The 22,806-nt window shown below is 38.0% G+C and overlaps 1 protein-coding gene and 1 long non-coding RNA gene across 2 annotated transcripts; both read left to right on the top strand.

The window, feature by feature from the left end:
• Positions 1-7,476: 7,476 nt before the first annotated feature.
• On the top strand, positions 7,477-7,875 carry LOC114759634 (uncharacterized). The gene is made up of 3 exons (XR_003741932.1): positions 7,477-7,544; positions 7,638-7,719; positions 7,810-7,875. It is a non-coding gene; the product is annotated as an uncharacterized LOC114759634 (long non-coding RNA).
• A 7,814-nt stretch (positions 7,876-15,689) lies between these two features.
• Positions 15,690-21,127, top strand: LOC114759641 (uncharacterized). The gene is made up of 5 exons (XM_028948848.1): positions 15,690-16,142; positions 16,727-17,170; positions 18,681-18,773; positions 19,882-20,021; positions 20,498-21,127. The coding sequence occupies exons 1-5, from the start codon at positions 15,708-15,710 to the stop codon at positions 20,943-20,945; spliced, it is 1,560 nt and encodes a 519-aa protein (XP_028804681.1). The 5' UTR covers positions 15,690-15,707; the 3' UTR covers positions 20,946-21,127.
• Positions 21,128-22,806: the final 1,679 nt, after the last annotated feature.

The following is a 22,806-nucleotide window of genomic DNA, read 5'->3' as shown; positions in this document are numbered from 1 at the left end:
GAGTCTTGTCTTGAGTATGTAACTATAAGTGTGCTTCATGTCTAAGACTTAATTACTTTAGTCATAGTCGTTACTTTATAATAGTCGTCTTTATTAAGAGTGATTTTGTAAGTTAGAACTTGTCTATTCGACTAGTTAGTCATAGTTAATTATTAGACTAGTTAGATACATTAAAGGGAAAATTTCACTGTAGCACCGCATAAGACAATTAATCTCAAAGAGCCCCCAAAACTTTTTGAAACCTCACTGCAGGACCAAGGGGCCAATCTGATATTAATTCCACAAACGAAATGACGCCACTGCCCCTCATTTTACTTCCGCTGAAATTTGAAAATAAGGCGAAAAAGCGACGGTCAAAAGTCCTCCCGCTCTCTCTCTCTATGCGAACGTAACCCGTGTGCGAAAACTTCCCTCTCCAGCTCTGCGAATGTGCAACCACTCTGGGAAAACTGCAGCGTCTCCCGGTCTGCGAACGTGCTACCACTCTGCGAAAAATCTGCCCTCTCCCGACTACGAACGTGCTACCTCTGTGGGAAGATTCCTGCCTCTCGCAATCTGCGAAAAATGTTCGACGTGGCCCCCAAAAATTCCATCAGCTTCAATCTGCGGGTTCGTGGTAATCACTAGAAGCGGAAGGAGAATAAGAAGAGGCCGACAAAGGAGGAAACTTGCAAGGCTATCGACAAAGAAGGAAGAAGCAGGGCGAGAAGAAGTCACTGATTTCCATTTGGTAAGCTTCGCGGTCCCCGTTAAATGCAGTAGATTTCTTGGATTTTGTTTTCATGGTAGGTAAGGAGGAATGACCCACTGAAAGGTGGGTGTGTTTGGTAATGACATTTAGGTTCTAACCCAGGAATGATTACCAATGTGTCACATAGTGTTCGGCCGTTTCCCCGACTGCCCTTTAGCAAATACTCCTGATTTAGTGAGCGAAGGCTTGTGAGTGTAGCATGAAGAGTTTGTGCGGGGGCTAAGTAAGAAAGTTATTAATTATTTAGGGAAAAATTAGTGTTGGTAGTTAACTACATTGCTATAGTGTTTGTAGGCATTTTGCAGGAATAAGGAAAAGAATTGGGAGGGGCAAATGTTGTCGTATGGATTAGGCAAATGAGTTTGTTTTGTTTGGTTTATCCCATTGATTGTTGGAATGTGAGATTTTGTGGGCTAACAATGGGAGTTAGTCAATTGACGTGAAGAATTAGTTGACTAACCAGTTGCATGTGACAACCTCATGTGTGCATATATCTGTCAACTTAGGCAATTTACACGAAGAATCAGTAAATTACCAGCTATGTTTGTTGGAATCTGATCTGTAGTGGCCTCACAAGGAAAATTAGGCAATTGACACGAGGAATTAGGGGTTTATCCAGTTAGCTTCTGTTAAACGGTTTTCATGTTTCCGGGAATCTGTCAAGTTAGGAAATTTACATGGAGAATCAGTCAATTACCCACTAAGTTTGTGGGAATTTGGTGTACAGTTGCGTCACAGGAAAAATTAGGCAATTGACACCACCAGTGAGCTGGATTTCCACTTAGCTTATGTGTAACTGTTTGATGCGTGCTGGACTGAGAAAGTTAGGAAATTTACCTCAACAATTAGTTAATTAACCACCTCTGCTGCATAATTGCATGTTTGTGGGAATCTGGTTTGCAGCGGCCTCACAGGGAAAATTAGGTGATTGACACGAGCAATTAGGTGAATTTCCACTTAGCTTCTGTTTAAGTGGTTGATGTGTGTTGGACTCTGGAAGTTAGGGAATTTACATGAACAATCAGTAAAGTAACAACTTGCAATTCAAAAATTTCATGTTTGTTGGCATGTGATCCGTAGCAGGCCTCATAGGAGAAATTAGTCAATTGACACGAGGATTTAGGGGATTATCCGCGTAGCTCCTGTCTAACGGTTTCATATTTTTGTTGAATCTGTCAAGTTAGGAAATTTACATGGAGAATCAGTAAATTACCCACTAAGTTTGTGGGAATTTGGTGTGCAGTTGCCTCACAGGGAAAATTAGGCAATTGACACCACCAGTGAGCTGGATTTCCACTTAGCTTATGTGTAACTGTTTGATGCGTGCTGGACTGAGAAAGTTAGGAAATTTACCTCAACAATTAGTTAATTAACCACCTCTGCTGCATAATTGCATGTTTGGGGAATCTGGTTTGCAGCGGCCTCACAGGGAAAATTAGGTGATTGACACGAGCAATTAGGTGAATTTCCACTTAGCTTCTGTTTAAGTGGTTGATGTGTGTTGGACTCTGGAAGTTAGGGAATTTACATGAACAATCAGTAAAGTAACAACTTGCAATTCAAAAATTTCATGTTTGTTGGCATGTGATCCGTAGCGGGCCTCATAGGAGAAATAGTCAATTGACACGAGGATTTAGGGGATTATCCGCGTAGCTCCTGTCTAACGGTTTCATATTTTGTTGAATCTGTCAAGTTAGGAAATTTACATGGAGAATCAGTAAATTACCCACTAAGTTTGTGGGAATTTGGTGTGCAGTTGCGTCACAGGGAAAATTAGGCAATTGACACCACTAGTGAGCTGGATTTCCACTTAGCTTATGTGTAACTGTTTGATGCGTGCTGGACTGAGAAAGTTAGGAAATTTACCTCAACAATTAGTTAATTAACCACCTCTGTTGCATAATTGCATGTTTGTGGGAATCTGGTTTGCAGCGGCCTCACAGGGAAAATTAGGTGATTGACACGAGCAATTAGTGAATTTCCACTTAGCTTCTGTTTAAGTGGTTGATGTGTGTTGGACTCTGGAAGTTAGGGAATTTACATGAACAATCAGTAAAGTAACAACTTGCAATTCAAAAATTTCATGTTTGTTGGCATGTGATCCGTAGCGGGCCTCATAGGAGAAATTAGTCAATTGACACGAGGATTTAGGGGATTATCCGCGTAGCTCCTGTCTAACGGTTTCATATTTTGTTGAATCTGTCAAGTTAGGAAATTTACATGGAGAATCAGTAAATTACCCACTAAGTTTGTGGGAATTTGGTGTGCAGTTGCGTCACAGGGAAAATTAGGCAATTGACACCACCAGTGAGCTGGATTTCCACTTAGCTTATGTGTAACTGTTTGATGCGTGCTGGACTGAGAAAGTTAGGAAATTTACCTCAACAATTAGTTAATTAACCACCTCTGCTGCATAATTGCATGTTTGTGGGAATCTGGTTTGCAGCGGCCTCACAGGGAAAATTAGGTGATTGACACGAGCAATTAGGTGAATTTCCACTTAGCTTCTGTTTAAGTGGTTGATGTGTGTTGGACTCTGGAAGTTAGGGAATTTACATGAACAATCAGTAAAGTAACAACTTGCAATTCAAAATTTCATGTTTGTTGGCATGTGATCCGTAGCGGGCCTCATAGGAGAAATTAGTCAATTGACACGAGGATTTAGGGGATTATCCGCGTAGCTCCTGTCTAACGGTTTCATATTTTGTTGAATCTGTCAAGTTAGGAAATTTACATGGAGAATCAGTAAATTACCCACTAAGTTTGTGGGAATTTGGTGTGCAGTTGCGTCACAGGGAAAATTAGGCAATTGACACCACTAGTGAGCTGGATTTCCACTTAGCTTATGTGTAACTGTTTGATGCGTGCTGGACTGAGAAAGTTAGGAAATTTACCTCAACAATTAGTTAATTAACCACCTCTGTTGCATAATCGCATGTTTGTGGGAATCTGGTTTGCAGCGGCCTCACAGGGAAAATTAGGTGATTAGAGCAATTGACACGAGCAATTAGGTGAATTTCCACTTAGCTTCTGTTTAAGTGGTTGATGTGTGTTGGACTCTGGAAGTTAGGGAATTTACATGAACAATCAGTAAAGTAACAACTTGCAATTCAAAATTTCATGTTTGTTGGCATGTGATCCGTAGCGGGCCTCATAGGAGAAATTAGTCAATTGACACGAGGATTTAGGGGATTATCCGCGTAGCTCCTGTCTAACGGTTTCATATTTTTGTTGAATCTGTCAAGTTAGGAAATTTACATGGAGAATCAGTAAATTACCCACTAAGTTTGTGGGAATTTGGTGTGCAGTTGCGTCACAGGGAAAATTAGGCAATTGACACCACCAGTGAGCTGGATTTCCACTTAGCTTATGTGTAACTGTTTGATGCGTGCTGGACTGAGAAAGTTAGGAAATTTACCTCAACAATTAGTTAATTAACCACCTCTGTTGCATAATTGCATGTTTGTGGGAATCTGGTTTGCAGCGGCCTCACAGGGAAAATTAGGTGATTGACACGAGCAATTAGGTGAATTTCCACTTAGCTTCTGTTTAAGTGGTTGATGTGTGTTGGACTCTGGAAGTTAGGGAATTTACATGAACAATCAGTAAAGTAACAACTTGCAATTCAAAATTTCATGTTTGTTGGCATGTGATCCGTAGCGGGCCTCAAGGAGAAATTAGTCAATTGACACGAGGATTTAGGGGATTATCCGCGTAGCTCCTGTCTAACGGTTTCATATTTTTGAATCTGTCAAGTTAGGAAATTTACATGGAGAATCAGTAAATTACCCACTAAGTTTGTGGGAATTTGGTGTGCAGTTGCCTCACAGGGAAAATTAGGCAATTGACACCACCAGTGAGCTGGATTTCCACTTAGCTTATGTGTAACTGTTTGATGCGTGCTGGACTGAGAAAGTTAGGAAATTTACCTCAACAATTAGTTAATTAACCACCTCTGCTGCATAATTGCATGTTTGTGGGAATCTGGTTTGCAGCGGCCTCACAGGGAAAATTAGGTGATTGACACGAGCAATTAGGTGAATTTCCACTTAGCTTCTGTTTAAGTGGTTGATGTGTGTTGGACTCTGGAAGTTAGTTAGGAATTTACATGAACAATCAGTAAAGTAACAACTTGCAATTCAAAATTTCATGTTTGTTGGCATGTGATCCGTAGCGGGCCTCACAGGAGAAATTAGTCAATTGACACGAGGATTTAGGGGATTATCCGCGTAGCTCCTGTCTAACGGTTTCATATTTTTGTTGAATCTGTCAAGTTAGGAAATTTACATGGAGAATCAGTAAATTACCCACTAAGTTTGTGGGAATTTGGTGTGCAGTTGCGTCACAGGGAAAATTAGGCAATTGACACCACCAGTGAGCTGGATTTCCACTTAGCTTATGTGTAACTGTTTGATGCGTGCTGGACTGAGAAAGTTAGGAAATTTACCTCAACAATTAGTTAATTAACCACCTCTGCTGCATAATTGCATGTTTGTGGGAATCTGGTTTGCAGCGGCCTCACAGGGAAAATTAGGTGATTGACACGAGCAATTAGGTGAATTCCACTTAGCTTCTGTTTAAGTGGTTGACTCTGGAAGTTAGGAAATTTACATCAATCAATAAAGTAACAACTTGCAGCGGCCTCACAGGGAAAATTAGGCAATTGACATGAGCAATTAGCAGAATTTCGACTGTTCGGTGTAATTGTTTGATCTGTGTTGGAGTGTGAAAGTTAGGAATTGACATGAAAAGTAGTTAATTAACCACCTCTGTTGCATAATTTAATGTTAGTTGGAATCTGATCTTTTGTGGCCTGACAATGAATGTTAGCTAATTTACACGAAGAATGGTGTCATTATCCAGTTAACCTGCATGTAACAATTTGATGTCCTGTCATATGACAAGTTAAGGATTTAACAATAATAATTAGTGTGTATACAATTTCCGGGTTTATGTTACAAGAAATGTTGGATGGTATGAATGTTGCTGTTTAATGTACTAACTAATGACTTTGTGATTATTGGATACAGGAAGAAGATGGGAAAAAAGGACGCACAAGTTACCGGCTGGAAAGTATTCAAGGGAGAATATTGGGAGCAAAAGAAGCAGGAGATGCATGGAAATATGGGAGCAATCACAGATGCGGCTTCAGCAATTTGGAAGGAGATGAGTGATGCTGACAGGGAGCCGTACAGGAAGAAGGAGGAACAGCTAATAGAGGAGAAGAAGAAGAAGGAGAAATATGTGTCCCCATTTTCTACTCGGTGCTCCCCCACAAAATTCAAGGAAGTGGCAAAGTTTATAAATGGCAAAAAAATTTAAAGCGCAAGGTAGAAGAAATGGGGTTTGGTCATCTTCTTGGTATTACTTTGAATAAGCTGCCCAGAGATTTATGTCTGGAGTTGATTCATGCATATGACCCCCCAAGTAAACAAATTACCATAAGGGGGAAGACAAAGAAGGTCACTAGTACAGATGTTAAGAGGGTTCTTGGGTTACCAGATAAGGGCTCCAAAGTGAAGTTGGATGGCTTCAAGGATGAAGTAAATGAGCTGAAGAAGGACTATACTCCACTGACATATTCTCAAATTGCGGAGAAGATAAAGAGTGATGAAGAAGATGGAAACTTTGAATTCTATTTTGTTCTTTTCACAGTGGGCACTCTTCTTTGTCCCACGGGAAGTACAAGTGTGAGTGACAAGGTGCTAAAAGTAATGGCCTGCACAGAAAATAACTGGAAAAAATTTGACCGGGCTTCCTTTGTGCTTGACGAGCTCAGTGAGGAAATTAAACGGTACAATAGGAGCAGTAAGGAAGGACAGACTGAGAGTGCCAGAGTCGTCAGAGGGTGCATCTACTTTTTATTGGTACTTGCATATTTCCTTACAAAATATGCCCTGTTGGATATGCTTTGAACATTAAACTGTTGATGTATTATGTAATTTGATTTTTGAGTCATGTTTTTTCTTTCTCTGTAGTTGTACTTCCTGCAAAGGTTCCCTCTGCAGGGAGGTGAACCAAAAGACAAAGACGCCGTCAGACATTGGGATGATAAGGCTGTGAAGAGGAGAATTGATGCGGAAAAGGAGAGTCGACATGGCATTTTCTACAGTCCACCCGCTGCTGAAGTGAATGAGTCAACACAACCGGGGAGCAGTAGAAGTTTCCATCATCCGGTGAGTAATACCAATGTGATAATGTCTGTTGGTGAGACTTAATATCTGTTTGATGACATACATTTACAATGTGCAGGACATTAAGGAGTTTTGGGTCAATTTCAACAACACATTGAACAATGAGATGGCCAAGATTCAAAACTTAGTTTGTGATGAATTAGTTAAGCTGGAAAACAAACTTCTTAACCGGGGAGGCAATGAAGAAGAAGGAAAAGAACACCACACTGAGGAGGATGAAAATGAGCGGCCACAACATGATGAAGTTATGACTGTAGAGAGCGGAGAAACACATGAAAGTGGTGACAAATCGCATGATGATGAACAGCAAGAAGAAGAAGAAGAAGAGGAAGATGAAGACGAGAACGACAATGTGAGAGAAGATGAAGCTGCAGAAAAGGATACTGAAGATGAACAGGCAGCTCAAACGGAAGAAGGAAACGAAGAAGGGAAAATGGTGGGCAAAGCAGTGCAGCTACCCACAAGGAGGTCAAGTAGACGTAAGTCCCAACAGTTAAATCTCCTTACATGTCTACTTATGGCAGAAAGGTGAAAATGAGTGACAGGGATGCATTTTATACTGTGTGTACTGAGTGGTGTCAACCAGATGAGGCTCAAGAGTAAGTATAGTCAGTTATTATGGAAAAGACAGCCTGTGAATAATACTACTATGCAACACTGACTACTTATTTTCACTTTCATATTTGTTGTAGGGTCATGGTAGATATGTTTGGGCATTTGGCAACACGATCAGACCTACAAGCACTGGGTCCCAGAAGGTGGATAAGCAACAGGGTACGTGCACCTATTCAAGTTACATCAAAGTGGCCATATATGGAATGTGCCACAATTTTAATTTAATTTTCCTGCTCCTTTATTCTACAGATCATGACTCTGATTGCCCACACCTTGAACGCTGACCAACAGGAGAGTGCCTCTGCGGTTAAAAGACACATATTTGATGCAGATTTCACGGTTAGTGCTATCCCCTGTTAATGGATCAATGCTTTAAATTGTGCAATCAAGTTATCGATACAATTTCTTCACTGACAATTTGCATTGTTGTGCAATTTGCTGTTGTGATAGGCAAGGATGGTGCAGCAACACACAGCATGGCAAGTGGACAAACACCTGAAAGAACTACTTCCCCAACACCTGGGATACAATTTGGCTGAATGTGAATACATATTTGCACCTGTTGTGTTTGCACTGCATTGGTTTTGCTTTGTGTTTGAACTGAGCACACTAAAGTTTTATGTGCTGGACTCTCTGCGTGGTGGTGAGGATACAATGAAGCACCAAAAGAAGAAGAATAAGTTTGATCCAGCATTAAAGGGGCAGCAAATGATGGCGCAAACTTTTGTAAGTGGTGTAATTATTCTGCTACTTTTATGGACAACCATAGTATCCCCTGTGTGATAATCATTTATAATTGTGTAGAGGGCACACTTCATTGAAATACTAAGGAGAGTGAAGCCTGAGCTGGAGGGGTTGGCCAACCCAGATTCAAACAATGACATCTTGTATCCCACGGTTCATGTTCAAGACAATACGTGAGTCTTTTGTTCACTGAAAGTTATTTGTCATAAATTATAATCGACATAGATAAGCCAGCATAGTGATGTGTCCATTTTTTCAGTGATGATTGTGGGGTTCATGTCATCACATATCTAAGAGAGTGGCCCAACCCATAAGAGAAGGATGGAGTTCTATTCACCATGCCTTATTATACAGCGGTAGGTGTTGAATTATATATTAATGACATCATGCATTTGTGTCAACTTACTGAGAACAGTTATTGTTGTCCCATAGGATCAATACACATCTATACGGTGTGAGCTGTTGTGGTGGCTCGTGACTCATCAAAGAAACATCAAGTCAGATGCTGTTACCAAACACCTTGACCACATTAACAGACAACGCAATAGAAAGCGATGACTGATCAAATTCCTACCTTGTAGTTTTTGCTGATAAGCACTGTAATTGTTGTTGTGAACACTTTATGCGGACTAAAATGTTGTGCATACAAAAGATGTTAATGAAGACTGTTTTGATAGATTCATATTATCACTACTTGTTTACTTTCATTAGATGTACGGTTGACAACAGAAATTAGGGAATTTGCACCAATAAAACAGGAATTAACACCAAATGTTCGTCCATTTCCAACTGAACAACCTACATCAGGGATTAGACCTTTGCACGAACGATTAGACAATTTGCAAGAGAGACAAATAAGTTAACAACAACAATTAGACCATTCACAAGTGTCGTTCATCAGCTGAACAACATGTCCTCTTAAATATGCAAGTGCCCTCCTTCACCTGAATAAGGTGTCCATTTCCATGAGGAATTAGGGAATTTGCTACTCCGATACATATATTCACAACTGAAATCAGTCCATTTACATGTGCCGTCCTTGACCTGAACAGGGTGCGCATTTGCAAGGGGAACTAGCCAATTTGCACAAGACATACCTATATTCACACGTGGAATCAGTTCGTTCACATGTTGACTGGTCCAGCTGAAGCATGTGTCCGTGAGGGAACAAGTGCGGGAGAGCGCATTTGCAAGGGGAACTAGCCAATTTGCACAAGACATACCTATATTACACGTGGAATCAGTCCGTTCACATGTCGACTGGTGCAGCTGAAACATGTGTCCGTGAGGGAACAAGTGCGGGAGAGCGCATTTGCAAGGGGAACTAGCCTATTTTCAAAATACATACCTATATTCACACGTGGAATCAGTCCGTTTACATTGGCAAGGGGGACTAGCTAATTTGCAAGACACATACTTGGCTTCACATGTGGACTGATTCACCTGATGCATGCGTCTTACTTAAGTGTGGGACAACCCATTTACAAGTGGGACTAGACAATTCGCACCATACATGCATATTTTCACAACTATAAATAATCCATTTGCATCTGACCTACTCGTACTGAAGGAGGTGTCCGTGGGTGAACAGGTGTGCAAGGGCCTATTTGCAAATGAGATTAGACAATTGGCAACATAGGTACATACAGTTACAACTAAAAATAGTCCATTTGCATGTGGACTAATTCACCTGGAGAAGGCGTCCAAGTGTGGTTTCGTATACCATTTGCAAGTGACATTAAACAATTGGCAACACACATACATATATTGACAACTGCAATCAGTCCATTTACATGTGACGACCCTCGCCTGAAGAAGCTGTCCGTCAGTGGACAGGTAGGGGAGAGCCCGTTTGCAAATTGCACAATTCGCAACACACCTACATATATTTACAACTAAAAATAGTCCATTTGCATGTGGACTGATTCACCTGGAGAAGCTGTCCAAGTTTGGTTTCGTATACCATTTGCAAGTGACATTAGACAATTGGCAACATACATATATATATTCACAACTGTAATCAGTCCATTTACATATGACGACCTTCACTGAAGAAGCTGTCCGTCAGTGGACAGGCAGGGGAATCTCCGTTTGCAAGTGACATTACACAATTTGTAACATACATACAAATATTTACAACTAAAAATAGTCCATTCGCATGTGGACAGATTACAGCCTAACATAACCTGCGACAGCTATAGTCACCTACTGTCATGAAATTTTTCAACTATTGACACCACTATACAAAATATAATCGAACCCACCACCAAAAAATCAAAATGGGTTGTCATAGCTACTTCCCCAACAACTCAACAACTACATAGTGGGGCTCATTTATGTACAAAAGTAGCTGTGTGTTGAACCAAAAAAATAAAAGACCATTTTGAGCAACAAAGTCACCCAGGGTTCGGGTTAGTGCAAATCTTTCTAGTGTGACCAGCTTCACCACATCCTGAGCAATGATACGCTTTCTTCTACTGGAATTGTGATTCAATCCTCCTAACTCTGGGTCTTCCAGCACGCCGAGTTGTCAATGGTGGTTGTAGGAAGATGGTGGACGAGTAATCTTCATATCGAAGGGAATCTGGCCTAGGGATGTCATGGGTCTCAACTGGAATCATGAGTCTGCCATAAATTTTCTTTTGGGCTGAGAGTAAAAAGCAATCCTCGACATATGCATATATATTACCATATACCTTCTTGATTGCAGCACATGTATGTGGACAAGGTAGTCCTGACATTTGCCAACCTTTGCAGGTGCATTCACGTAACACAAGATTTACCCGTACATCTAGGTTTCCCCATCTGACCCTGAAATTGTTCATTCCATAATTTTGCACATCCATTCTTTCTGATCTGGCCACATGATCCATCAACTTTTCCTCTATATTAGGTCCCACACCATTGCTCCAATTCCTCATGGCTTCTTTACTGTGATACATCTTGTTTGCTAATTTTTCCCTGTGCTCATGTATCAAGACAGCTATGTTGTGCTTCCTCTCACCAACAAGCCAAGCATTAAAGGATTCAGCTAGATTTGTTGTGATATTATCCCACCTCTTGTAAGGAAATTTGCTTTGTGCCCAACGCTCAATGTCTCCATTTGTTTGAAGCCATTGTCCCAATTCTGGACAAAATGCCATTAGCTTTTCCATACTGCAATCAAAGTCTCTATCAAGTCTTGCGTATGCAATAGAATCAAGTAATTTTAGTGCAACCTCCTTTGTCTATCCGCTGGTCCTCCTCTTTCCCCTGGTTATCTTCAAAAACTCAGCACTGTAATTCTCCTTCACATGACGGTAGCAAAAAGCATGTCGATCTCCTCGAAACACGGCTTGCACTGCACCTTTTATTGAGTTGTGTCTATCCGATACTATTGTCACTTCTAATGATCCCGTAATATCCTTTATGTTACCAAAAACCATGCCCAGTCATCAAGCGTCTCACCTCCAACAATCGCATATGCAAGTGGGAATAATTCATTATCCGCGTCATACGCTTGTGCTCCCAATAACGTTCCTTTGTACGGACCACTCAAGTGGCATCCATCCACATATAATACAGGTCTACCACCTTTCAAAAGCCCTTCTACACAGCAACCGTATGCAATAAATACAGCTTGAAATCTATTATCTGATGATGCAACCCACTTTGCTACCGTTTCTGGATCACTTTCCTTCAGCCTTTCACATATCCAAGGGATTAGCATATAAGACTCCTGCGGACAACCATGAATTTTTGCCAATGCTTTCTCTTTCGCCCTATATGCTTGTTAGTAGTTGAGCCTCAACCCATACTCTCTTTCCAATGTCATTTGGAGCTTTGTGTATGCAAGAAATCAACTCATCTATTATGACTGCTGAAGCAAGTTTGCACCTCTTTCTCTGAGGGACAACTAAGTTGTCTTGTACATAATGCAAGTGTTCATGGTTAAATCTTCTCACAACTAGGAATCCATTATTCTCACCTACACCATATGCTGAAATTTCCCAGGGACAACCATCTACACAGCACTTCACAATCATCTTATGCCTATCATTGTTTACGTACCAGTAACCAAACTTATGTGCAAGGCTATACTTATATAATGCCTCTCTAAAATGTTCAGCACTAACAAAGGTTTGTCCTCTTGACATCAACAAATCTGCCCACTTTGATGAATTCATCACCGCTATTGGGGTTGGCAACGTTTCCATACCTACACTTCCTATCAGTGTTGGCACATCTTGTACGGAAGATATGTTTATGTTGTCTGTGTCTAGATCCAATTCAATTGCAGATACTGACATTCCACAAGGGCCAACCAAATCATCTAACCTGCATAAACAAATACAGCTATTGAGTATTACAGTTCAATTTATCAAAATTGGACATATTCTTTCTTATCCTACACACAATCTTAATAAAACCAGTTGAGAACAACTTACTCTTGTACACTGTCCAGCTGTGACACTTGTGTGAAGTCTTTCTCATTCTCACATAAACATGGCCACTACTATTGTTGTACTCAATTACTTGTCCAACACCAATATCGTCAACAAGATCCAAGAATGTGTCCCGGTCAAAGCTAACTGTGTACTTCATTTTATATTCACAAGTCCCTGGCCACACATCATGAGCTACCATGCATTGTAGTTCTTCATATGTCATCCCTTCTCTAATCAATCTTCCAGTAATGATGCCCCTTCATAAATGAATTTCCCTTCTGAGGTCTTTACAAAGTGCCTTCTAACATGAAAGATGCAAAATACTTATTTCCTACTACTGCTAGCCATTTATCCTCTGCTGCTGCACATCATTCAAGTATGACACAATGTACGTTTACATCAGCAATTTGACAATTGACAACAAGAATTAGTATTTTCACAGCATTATATTGCTTTTTCTCGCACACAACCAGAATTACCAAATTTACCATCGTACTATGTATTTTCACCATTCCTCTGCGCGTCTACCTGTCATATAACCCATTCCAGCCCACACACCCATTTCCCTTTCTTTTTCGCCTACCTATGTTCCTTCAGCAGTGCATTATTCTCAATATGCACCCACTTTTCAAAACATTACAAACACCACATCTTTAACAACTTAAAACAGCATCAGCATGAATTTCTTAAACCATAAAACCGTAAGATTTGCAACTCACTCCCAACCTACATGCCCATGCACTTAAATACTCATTTCTTCCTCATTCACCCATCACAACCCACCTGTGCTAACCGAATCACACCAACAAAACCAAAATTTTAACAACAAAATCTTACCTCCCACGCCAACCTGACGCTACTTCCAAAGAACACGCAACACTGTAGGGCACACTTGCGACTTCTCTCTCTTGCACCAACTCTAGCTTGGAGTCCGAAAGACGGCGGAGGGACGGACCGCAAAAGTGAAGCTCCGCCACTGTGCTTTCTCAGCTCATGGTTGTCAGCTATCTCCCTTCCGCACCGACGCGCTGCATGGGAGAGGCAGGAAATAACGCCATCTCCCCCCTTTCCGTCTTTCTTCCGTCTTTTACACCCGCTGATAATATGTCTCATTTTCGGAGGAAATAAGTTTTGATTAGGGGCAGTGGCGTCATTTCGTTTGTGGAATTAATATTAGATTGGCCCCTTGGTCCTGCAGTGAGGTTTCAGAAAGTTTTGGGGGCTCTTTGAGATTAATTGTCTTCTGCGGTCCTACAGTGAAATTTTCCCTACATTAAATGCTTCTGCCCTGACCGTTACCTTTAGTGACTAATAACTAGATCTTGTGTTTATCATTTTTATCTATATATAAGAGTTACATTTAAGTCTGCAACAAAAATCTTGATAACATTAAGTGCAAAGACTCTATTGATTTTGCGAATCACTCATTTTTTGAGCTAACTACTCATTAGTCATTGAGCTCCATTGTACACATCCAATCTATGAGCGATTATATTCTGTTGATCAATTTATACTCTCTCAAGAGTGTTGCTCAAGATCAGCTGATAATCTTGAGAGAATTCAACTGTTCTGGGAAGGGAGTGTGATTACTTACTTTAGGGAAGAGGTCATGGGGATTGTGGTGGCTTCATAGGTATTGTTGTTGGACCAAGATAAATCACTGAGTTTGCATTCTCTTATCCCTTCACTCATTATGCTTTGCATTTGTGTTTTAATTAATTATATTTTCAACTACTGCTGTTTATTCATCGACTCCTGTTTGCATAAATTTTTGAGATCTCAGTTCACTCCACGCTTGAGTTTGCCAACCAAAAGCTAATGACAGACAGCGCCCCAAACATACTGTTAAGATCTGCTCTGTGGTAATTTAATTAAAGCCACTAACAGTAATTTCTTAACTGAAATTATGACATTTATTTTGAAGCATAAGTGAAAGAGAGAAAGCTCTGTGAAATCTACCAAAACTTTTCTTCTTGTTGTTTTTCCCCCCTTTTTCTCACGTATCCTTCTATATATGGAGAGAATTCTCTCTTGTTGATGTGCTTCAATTATTTTTTTGACGAAGACCTACTCTCTCTATTGATTAAAAAACTAAAATTACTAAAAATATTTGGGGACAGACCCAAGGATAACATAGCAAAAAGACACGAGGTTTTGGGGGGGGACATTTCGCCGATTAAAATAAATGGATCATATTGGTTAATTTTAAATACGTATCTAATTGACTAGCCCATTTTTGTTTTGCTGGGAAAAAAAAAAAAGATCACTTCAGCACCCATTTCCCCAAGTCATTAAATGGATTACTGCCACCAGGAACCTAGGCACTAATTAGTTTTTCTCTTTTTTTAAAAAATAATCACTAATTACTTTACTATAGGGATGGATTACTTTTTTTTAAAAAAAGATAGTATCTCTAACTAGTCAAAAAAGTTCCACTGATTAATCAAATTCGTTTGACTAATACTCATTAGATAAGATTCATTTTGTACTGTAATTATATTATAAGATGTGTCTTATATTTAAAATTAGAAAGGTAATTTTTATTAAGTTGGCAAAAAACTTATTTTTATCAGGAATGATTTTAAAATTAATTAGTAAAAATATTAGTCATCCGATCTTTAATATACAACTCAATTGTTGAGTTGATTTTAGTCATAACATAAAATCTATTTCTCATATTTATTAATTTTTTTTAAATTACTCTATGGATCTCTAGAAAAGAGAGAATGATATTAACAAAGATTATTATAGTATTTTGGAAAAAATATGTCATATTTCTTATAATTAATTAACTTACCTAACTTTTTAATATAATTAAATTAGTTAAATAGATCTTATATTAAAAACTAAAAAAGTATTTCGGTCCTGAGCTGGGAAAAAAAAACAGAAATTACGGAAGTTGTACGAAGCATAGGACAAGGGAAGCACCCCACTCTCGAGCAAGCAATAAAAAGTAAAAAATCGTTTTTCAGTTTGATGGACCTGTCTCCCCCCAAATTCCCGAACATGCAATCTCCATCTCTTCACCTCACCACCGCAATTCACCACTGTGACCACCACCTTCTTGGATTCCATCGCACTGTCTCCTCCACCCGCAACCTATTTTCCCCCCACTCTTCCTCATCTTGTTGCCTTCCAAGCCCTGGTTCTCGAACGCTTGTCGCTCGGGCCCAGAAACCCCATCACAACTCTGGTCCCAAAGAGAGGCTGCGAATAACCAGCAAGAAGGACAATGTCTGGAGTATTGACAACGACCTCGCGAATGCCGCGGCGGAGAAAGAGAGGGCGAGAGCTTATCGGAGGAAGCACAAGGGAAGGAAGATGGTGAAGAGGAAGAAGCGAGGTAGGGGTGGTAGAGTCTTGGTCTCCGGGGCTATGTTGACGGAGGTTGAAACAGTTCTTCAGACTCAGGTATGGACAAGTAGGTTCAATTTTGGAAAATATATGGAAAAGGAGGATGTATTTTAGTGAGTGGACAAAGCGAGGATTTGCATGCTAAGATGTTGTTATAAAAATATAGCTACGAAGAAAGCAATAAGAATAATGCTTGATATCCTCGACAAGCCTATATAAAGTTTGGAATTTTATTTGTTTCCTTATAAATGAGAATTCCTGGGATGGAAGGAGGAAGAAACCTGCCATTTATATTCTTTGACACTCTTAAGTACTCTAGTGAAAGGCGAAAAAATAGTGAGTGCTATCTTCGATGTGCCTTGTTTCCACCTTTGTTCTGCTGAATGATTTTGGACATTCAAATGACCGACGACTGATGTAATGCTAAGTGAAAAACATAACTAAGAATACCTTAAAATTCTTTTATTTCTGGAAAAAATTCAAATAAGGCATTCCCATTATTTGGATGAACATTTTGGGCCCAACCCTCCATAAAACAATTTGTTTACTATATTTGTTACTCAATGTCTGTATTAACTGTAGAATGTTAATACTTTATATTGCTATGTGGGAGTGGAAGGTGACCAAAATGACTCTTTCAGGAACCTGTAATAAAACCAGTTTGGAATACATTTGCTAGCAGTGTCAGTGGGATTTGGAAGGGTGTGGGTGCGGTATTTTCTCCTCTTACTGCTGAAATGGAGCCAGTTGAAATAGGTAAAAGGAATGAAAACCTGTATGACTGTTATACTCTTTCCCGCATTGAGGCAGTGCCATCATCTTCTGGTAGACCGACATCTCAGATTCAGAGAAAAATCAATTGGGTGACTTTGAACCCTTTTGGTGAAACACTGCAGCATAGGGAAGGCAATGACATAGCTAAAGAAGGATCTGGAGATGATGGTGCCCCTGTACTTGCAAGGGAGAACATCAGTGACAATGCAACAAGCACTGTGTTGCCTACTTTTGAGTCCTTTGACTTTGAAAGAAGTGATGTGATGGAAGAAGATGTTATGGAATGTGAACCAGGCCTTGTTTACTTTGAAGTAAGCTGCTCCTTTTACATGCTTGCATTGATTTCTTTGTAGACATCGTTATTTTGCATGGCCAGGACACATGATCATATTATTGTGTTGTTGTTATGTTTTACTGACTTCCGTTCAGCATGGGATGTGTGACCTATGTTTATTAATAATACTTACATGAAAAGATTATTTTTTATGGTTCTGTGAACTGAAAACCTGTCTAACTATTTTCACAAAACTTCCTGAATTTTCTGTCATAGTAATCGAAACGTGTTTATTCTCAACTCCTTTATGTTTATGTGCCTTTTTTTGCCCCTTTTCTGTTTGATCCCTCCTATCCTTATCGTTTGATGTTGGAATTGATGGAGAAGAGCGCTAAACTCTTGTATAATGTTAAGATATGCCAAAAAGTATTCATTTCTATAACTTTAAAATAATGTCCTAGCTGGAAAAACAAGGATGCTTAGAGTTGTTCATGTAGTTAGGATCAAAACATGACATAATAATCACATCAGAGTTCAAATGTTATCCAGTAGCATTGCTCGCATTCTTCAATGGGGTCCATCATTTAGTCCTGTGAATCATGTTGTTTGGTATACACAGTTTAATATAAAATCGAATGAATACGGTCACCTCAAATGGTATCCAATAGCATTGCTCACATTCTTTGATATATGCTTAAATAAATTAACCGTTTTGAACTATCTATCTTTTTGCTATGAATCTTTCAAGCGGAAAATTCGGATTCTGTGATTAACTCACTTTTTATCCTGTTTAGCTGTCTTACTCTCATAGAAATCATCATTTCTTATGAAGTAGACTTATTATTTTTAATTTTAAGCTCTCAAAAAGTCTTATTATATTGAGAAAATGTATTAAAAGTTTAGGATAAATGAGGATAAATTACCATCCCCCTGTGATACTCAAATTACATAGTCATTTTTTCTATTATGAAATATATACAAATCTCGTTGAAGCCACTACATAATTCTAATATCTTGATGAACAATATTTTTGTTTTTTGGGTTTAAATTGAAGGTATAACTTATTTGAAATTTTCTGTTTTTCAGCTTGTATTTTGATGTTATGTTTTTCTGGAGTTGAAAACCATAAATTTAATTTATTCAAAATGTTGTTTACATAATTATTATGTTGATCTAGCACATGTATGGTGCTTATTATATAGAGAATAGGCATAATTATAGCTTGTATTTTGTTGGAAGGTTGGTCGATGTAGTGCATCTTTAAATACAAGGGAGATTGTACTTTAAATCAGTATCACATAAATTGGGCATCTTTCCAGAGAAGGGAGTGTAATTTATCCGAACTTTTAGCATCAAATGGATCTTATGATCAGCAACCATGTAATTTGAACGTCTTTCCAGGGAGCAGCGTGTAATTTACCCTAAATCTTAATATCAAAGGGATCATGTGATATGCGAAACATTACTATCTACGTAATCATTGTAAATATAACACCACTTCTGTTCACACAATCATTCTGTTAATGATTATGGCTATCAAATTGCAGGATGGATCTTACTCCAGGGGTCCTGTAGATATCCCTTTGGGTGAAATTGATGATGCAGATTATTATATCACTCCTACTTACAAGTTCGAACAAGTAAGCTCGGCATCTTACTTCTTGTGTCCGTTTTGACTTGCCTAGATCATGAATTAGGAATTAGTTTAGCAGCTTCAGTCATATGGATTCATCATGGGTCGAATAAATATGGATTAAGTTGTATAGACAAAATGAAAAAATGAATAGATTTCTCAGTTCTGCTTAATCAATAAGAGATTTAAACTGTTTTTATTGATGAGACATTGTACTCGTGCATGTTACTTCTGCTTAGTCAATAAAGAATGCATCTGTTTTTGTTGACAACAATGCTTGCTTGTTTTTTGTGTCTACAATTCTGTGAAATTAATACATAATTAATTCGTTAATCACCGAACATTTTTAGCAATTTATCTTGTTGATTGTTCCAGAACTGGAAATATTTTCCTGGAATTCCTGCGTTATAATGATGACCATTTGTATATTAGGCGTATCTCTTCATGTTAAGTGTCTTCTTTAAGTGTACTTTTTAGTTGTGACTTTGATTATGAAAATTTATGGTTAACTATAGATGTGTGTTGTGGTGGCTGAAGTTTCAGATGATAGCAATATGTTAACAGAAGTAATCAGCACTGCTTTTACTGACAAATTTGTTAAAGATTAAACTTCTGCTTATTTTCACACCTTTGTTATAATATTTTTAAGAACTTTTTAAACATGACTGGTGGATGTTTTTATTATTTAAACATCACATGATTGGATCTCTTAAATTTTTTTTTGTCATATTATGTTGGTCTAGTGCAATTGTTATTATGATCTGGTATTTGTCCTACAGGGGATATCAAATATGCAGTAATTCCTTGAGCAGTAATGTTTTCAGACCATATGACATTTTTGTTCCTTATCTTTCCCCGTCCAATTATTCTTTGGTAGCTTCATTAGTCGTCACAAGTTTTGAAGTTCCTTCTCATGTTGGTAGGTTGATAGCCTCATTGAATGTAAATATAAAGCTCTTGCTACTGATAAGTGTTGGAGTTAGATTGAAATCATTGTGTTTCATTATTTGGACTTTCTCTTTTCCTATTAGTATTATTATTATTTGAAATCTGGAAAATTATATTGCAAACAGGAAAAAGATTTTCTTAATCTCACACGAACTTTTCATATATAGTGCTTGGTTAAAGGCTGCCACAAAAGGATTCGTATTGTCCATACCATAGAATTCATAGATGGCGGTTCAGACATACAGATAATGAGGGTTGCCGTTTATGAAGAAGAATGGGCTAGTCCTGCCAATATCAAAGACCCTAGGTACAATTTGCTTTATTTTCGTTTTAAAGAAGTCTGCATTTGTTCCTGCGAAACACTTTTATCTGAAAGATATGAACATGACGCTAGCTATGGGTAAGAATTCCACAAAATTCAAATTTCCATTCAAAATCGGATGAAATACAAAAGAAGCGTACGTTATATCTTGATTCTTGAATGCTTGTTTGTTCTTGTAATTTCTTTCTGCCACCTATTGCTGCGTCAAATTCTGTACTTTGATCTGTTTGATTTGCAGAATGTAACAGAGAATAGAATTAACACATGATCTTGTGACTGAAAAATGTCTTTTATCTGCCTGGGGATATTAAAATAAAATAAAAACATGGTATATATTTATTTTTGTGAAATAAAAAGAAAATACTTTTTTTGTAAACCAAGCCCAGACCTTTTTGGCCCTTCCTACTGTTATTCTCCCTTGAGTGTTAGGCAATCACTAACGCTAGCACCATCGTGAACAGTGATCTGGAGTTCGATGTAAAGCCATTATCCCAAAGAAAACGAACCAGGCCATCGGAGCTGATAGGGTCTTGGAAAGTCTTCGAGGTCAGTGCAACTCCGGTGTTTGGGGATGACAATATGATGGAAGCCGGCAGCAGCAACGGTACCCCATATGTATACCTTTGTACAGAGACTCTGAAGAAGAGGAGCTTCCCAGGGAGTACCAACTCTTTTGGAGAAGAAGAGATGCTGGATATGCAGGATGTAACCATGCTTTGGCTTCCTGGGGGCGTAACATGCTATGTGGATATCAGTAAGGATGGTATTCTTTGTATTGGAGTTGGATGGTACTCTGATGAAGGAATAAACCTGGTGATGGAGAGAGATTATGGGGTGGATGGAAAACTTAAAGAAGTGCGATGGAAGTCAGAGGTAAAGAGAAGATGGTCTAATCCACCACCTGTATAGATTCTCTTGAAATTTTGTTTTACCGAGGATTACTGACTTGTAAAGTATTTAAATTAAGGAATATTCAAATGTTGTATTGTCCCAGTAAACAATTAAGTGCTTACTTGGAGCTGTTTATTACGCAAGTCAAGAGAACTTTTCTCACGTATATTGTACATGGTGATTGAAAAGTTGTTTTTAAAGGTCCAATTGTCATTATAAACAACTCGTAAAAGTACACTTTAAAGTTGAGTTTTAGGAGCTCTCTCTTGGTATTTTCTATTTTTCTTCCCAATTTGACTAAGATTTATGCTATTTTCTTAAGGGAAAACCATATTGGAGGTACCTATACTTTCTCTCAATTTTTAATTTGGTACCTATGTGTTTTTTGTTCTTAACTAAATCTTTATTTTTCCTCTATTAACATCATTAATCTTTATGTAGAGACTAAAAATATCAATAGAACAAAGTTATAAGAGCTAATGTTGCTAAAAAGATAAAATTAAATGTTTAATTAAAGGGAAAAAACACATAGGTACCAAATTAAAAATTGAAAGAAAGTATAGGTACCTTCAATATGGTTTTCCCTTTTCTTAATAGCACTTAATATCTTAAACTATTTTTTGGTGCAATTTTGTTCATGAAATTGTAGGGGCTAGTTAGTTTGGGGTGCTAAATGTCATTGAGATTATTTCATGATTTATAAGTTATGTTGTTAAATGTTCAATGTAAATAATTAAAATGAGCACTATTATAGGAAACTCTATATATTTTTTATATATAACTAGCTCACCTGATTTTTAAAATTTAGTTATTTTTAATATAAGAACAGAATTATATTAAGTAAAATGAGAGTTTACATGATTTAAATTACATAACAACAAAGGAAAGAGGACAAGTGCAAAACTGAAATAAAAATAGTACAAATCAGAAGGTGGATCGGTCCTAAGTTTATTTTAGTTAAAATCAGTCCTAAGTTGAAATTGTTGGCAAAAGGCCAGAAACATTCTTGTCAATAGTAGCTTAGAGAACTCTTTCAGGCTCTTTTGGCTCAGCACAGGGAGGAAAGGAAAAGAATTTTAATATTACTTCAATTGAATTGATTGGAGAATGGTGAAGGGGAGAGGTTTTAATGTTAATTAGCTTGATTCAAGAGGAGAGGAGAGGGAAAATATTTTTATAAAGACATTTGTCCTTGTTCTATTTATTTTTTGAAATTAGGAAAATTAATCTTAATCTTTCCATTTTTAATTTACTTATAATCCAATCTTATGACTCGGTGCAACTTACTATGTAAACTTTTGACTTATTTAAACACAATACTTAACCTTTTCACATTTAATAATTTAATCCTTATTATACATAATTTTGTTGAGTCATCAATCAATTATCTTATGTGGCAAAAAATATTACTTAACACCATTAAAAATTGCATCCAACTCAGTTCATATGTGCATTTGATTAAAAAAAATTAGAGGAAAAAAAATAGCATAAGGATTTAGTAGCATCTCCCTCCTTTGCTTCTTCATTTTTACCGTCCCCAAGAAAACACTGTATTAGTTTGATTTATTAGGTGAAAAGCCAAGCATTGAAACCAAAAGCATCTTTAATTTGAAACGTAGCAAGTTTTAGTGTGTGAATTTACTTGTTATGAATTTAGTTATATATCTGATTTCTTTGCACATTTGACGAATAGGACAACTACAGCATAATTACTATGATGATGGATGTAAAATTGAAACCCTTAAAAAAGGGATAAATCCAACATGGATTAAAAGTAGTTTGAACTAAAGATTCTTTCATATATTCTTTCTTCAAATTTGTTTTTGCTCACTTTTGGTTTTATTATATTATATTACCTCCGATCATTAATACTCTTCTA

The sequence above is a fragment of the Neltuma alba genome, unplaced genomic scaffold (assembly GCF_004799145.2).
Source record: "Neltuma alba isolate B1F8T4 unplaced genomic scaffold, ASM479914v2 tig00010875_pilon, whole genome shotgun sequence".
Classification (NCBI taxonomy): Eukaryota; Viridiplantae; Streptophyta; class Magnoliopsida; order Fabales; family Fabaceae; genus Neltuma; species Neltuma alba.
This window is presented reverse-complemented; position numbering and strand designations above follow the sequence as displayed.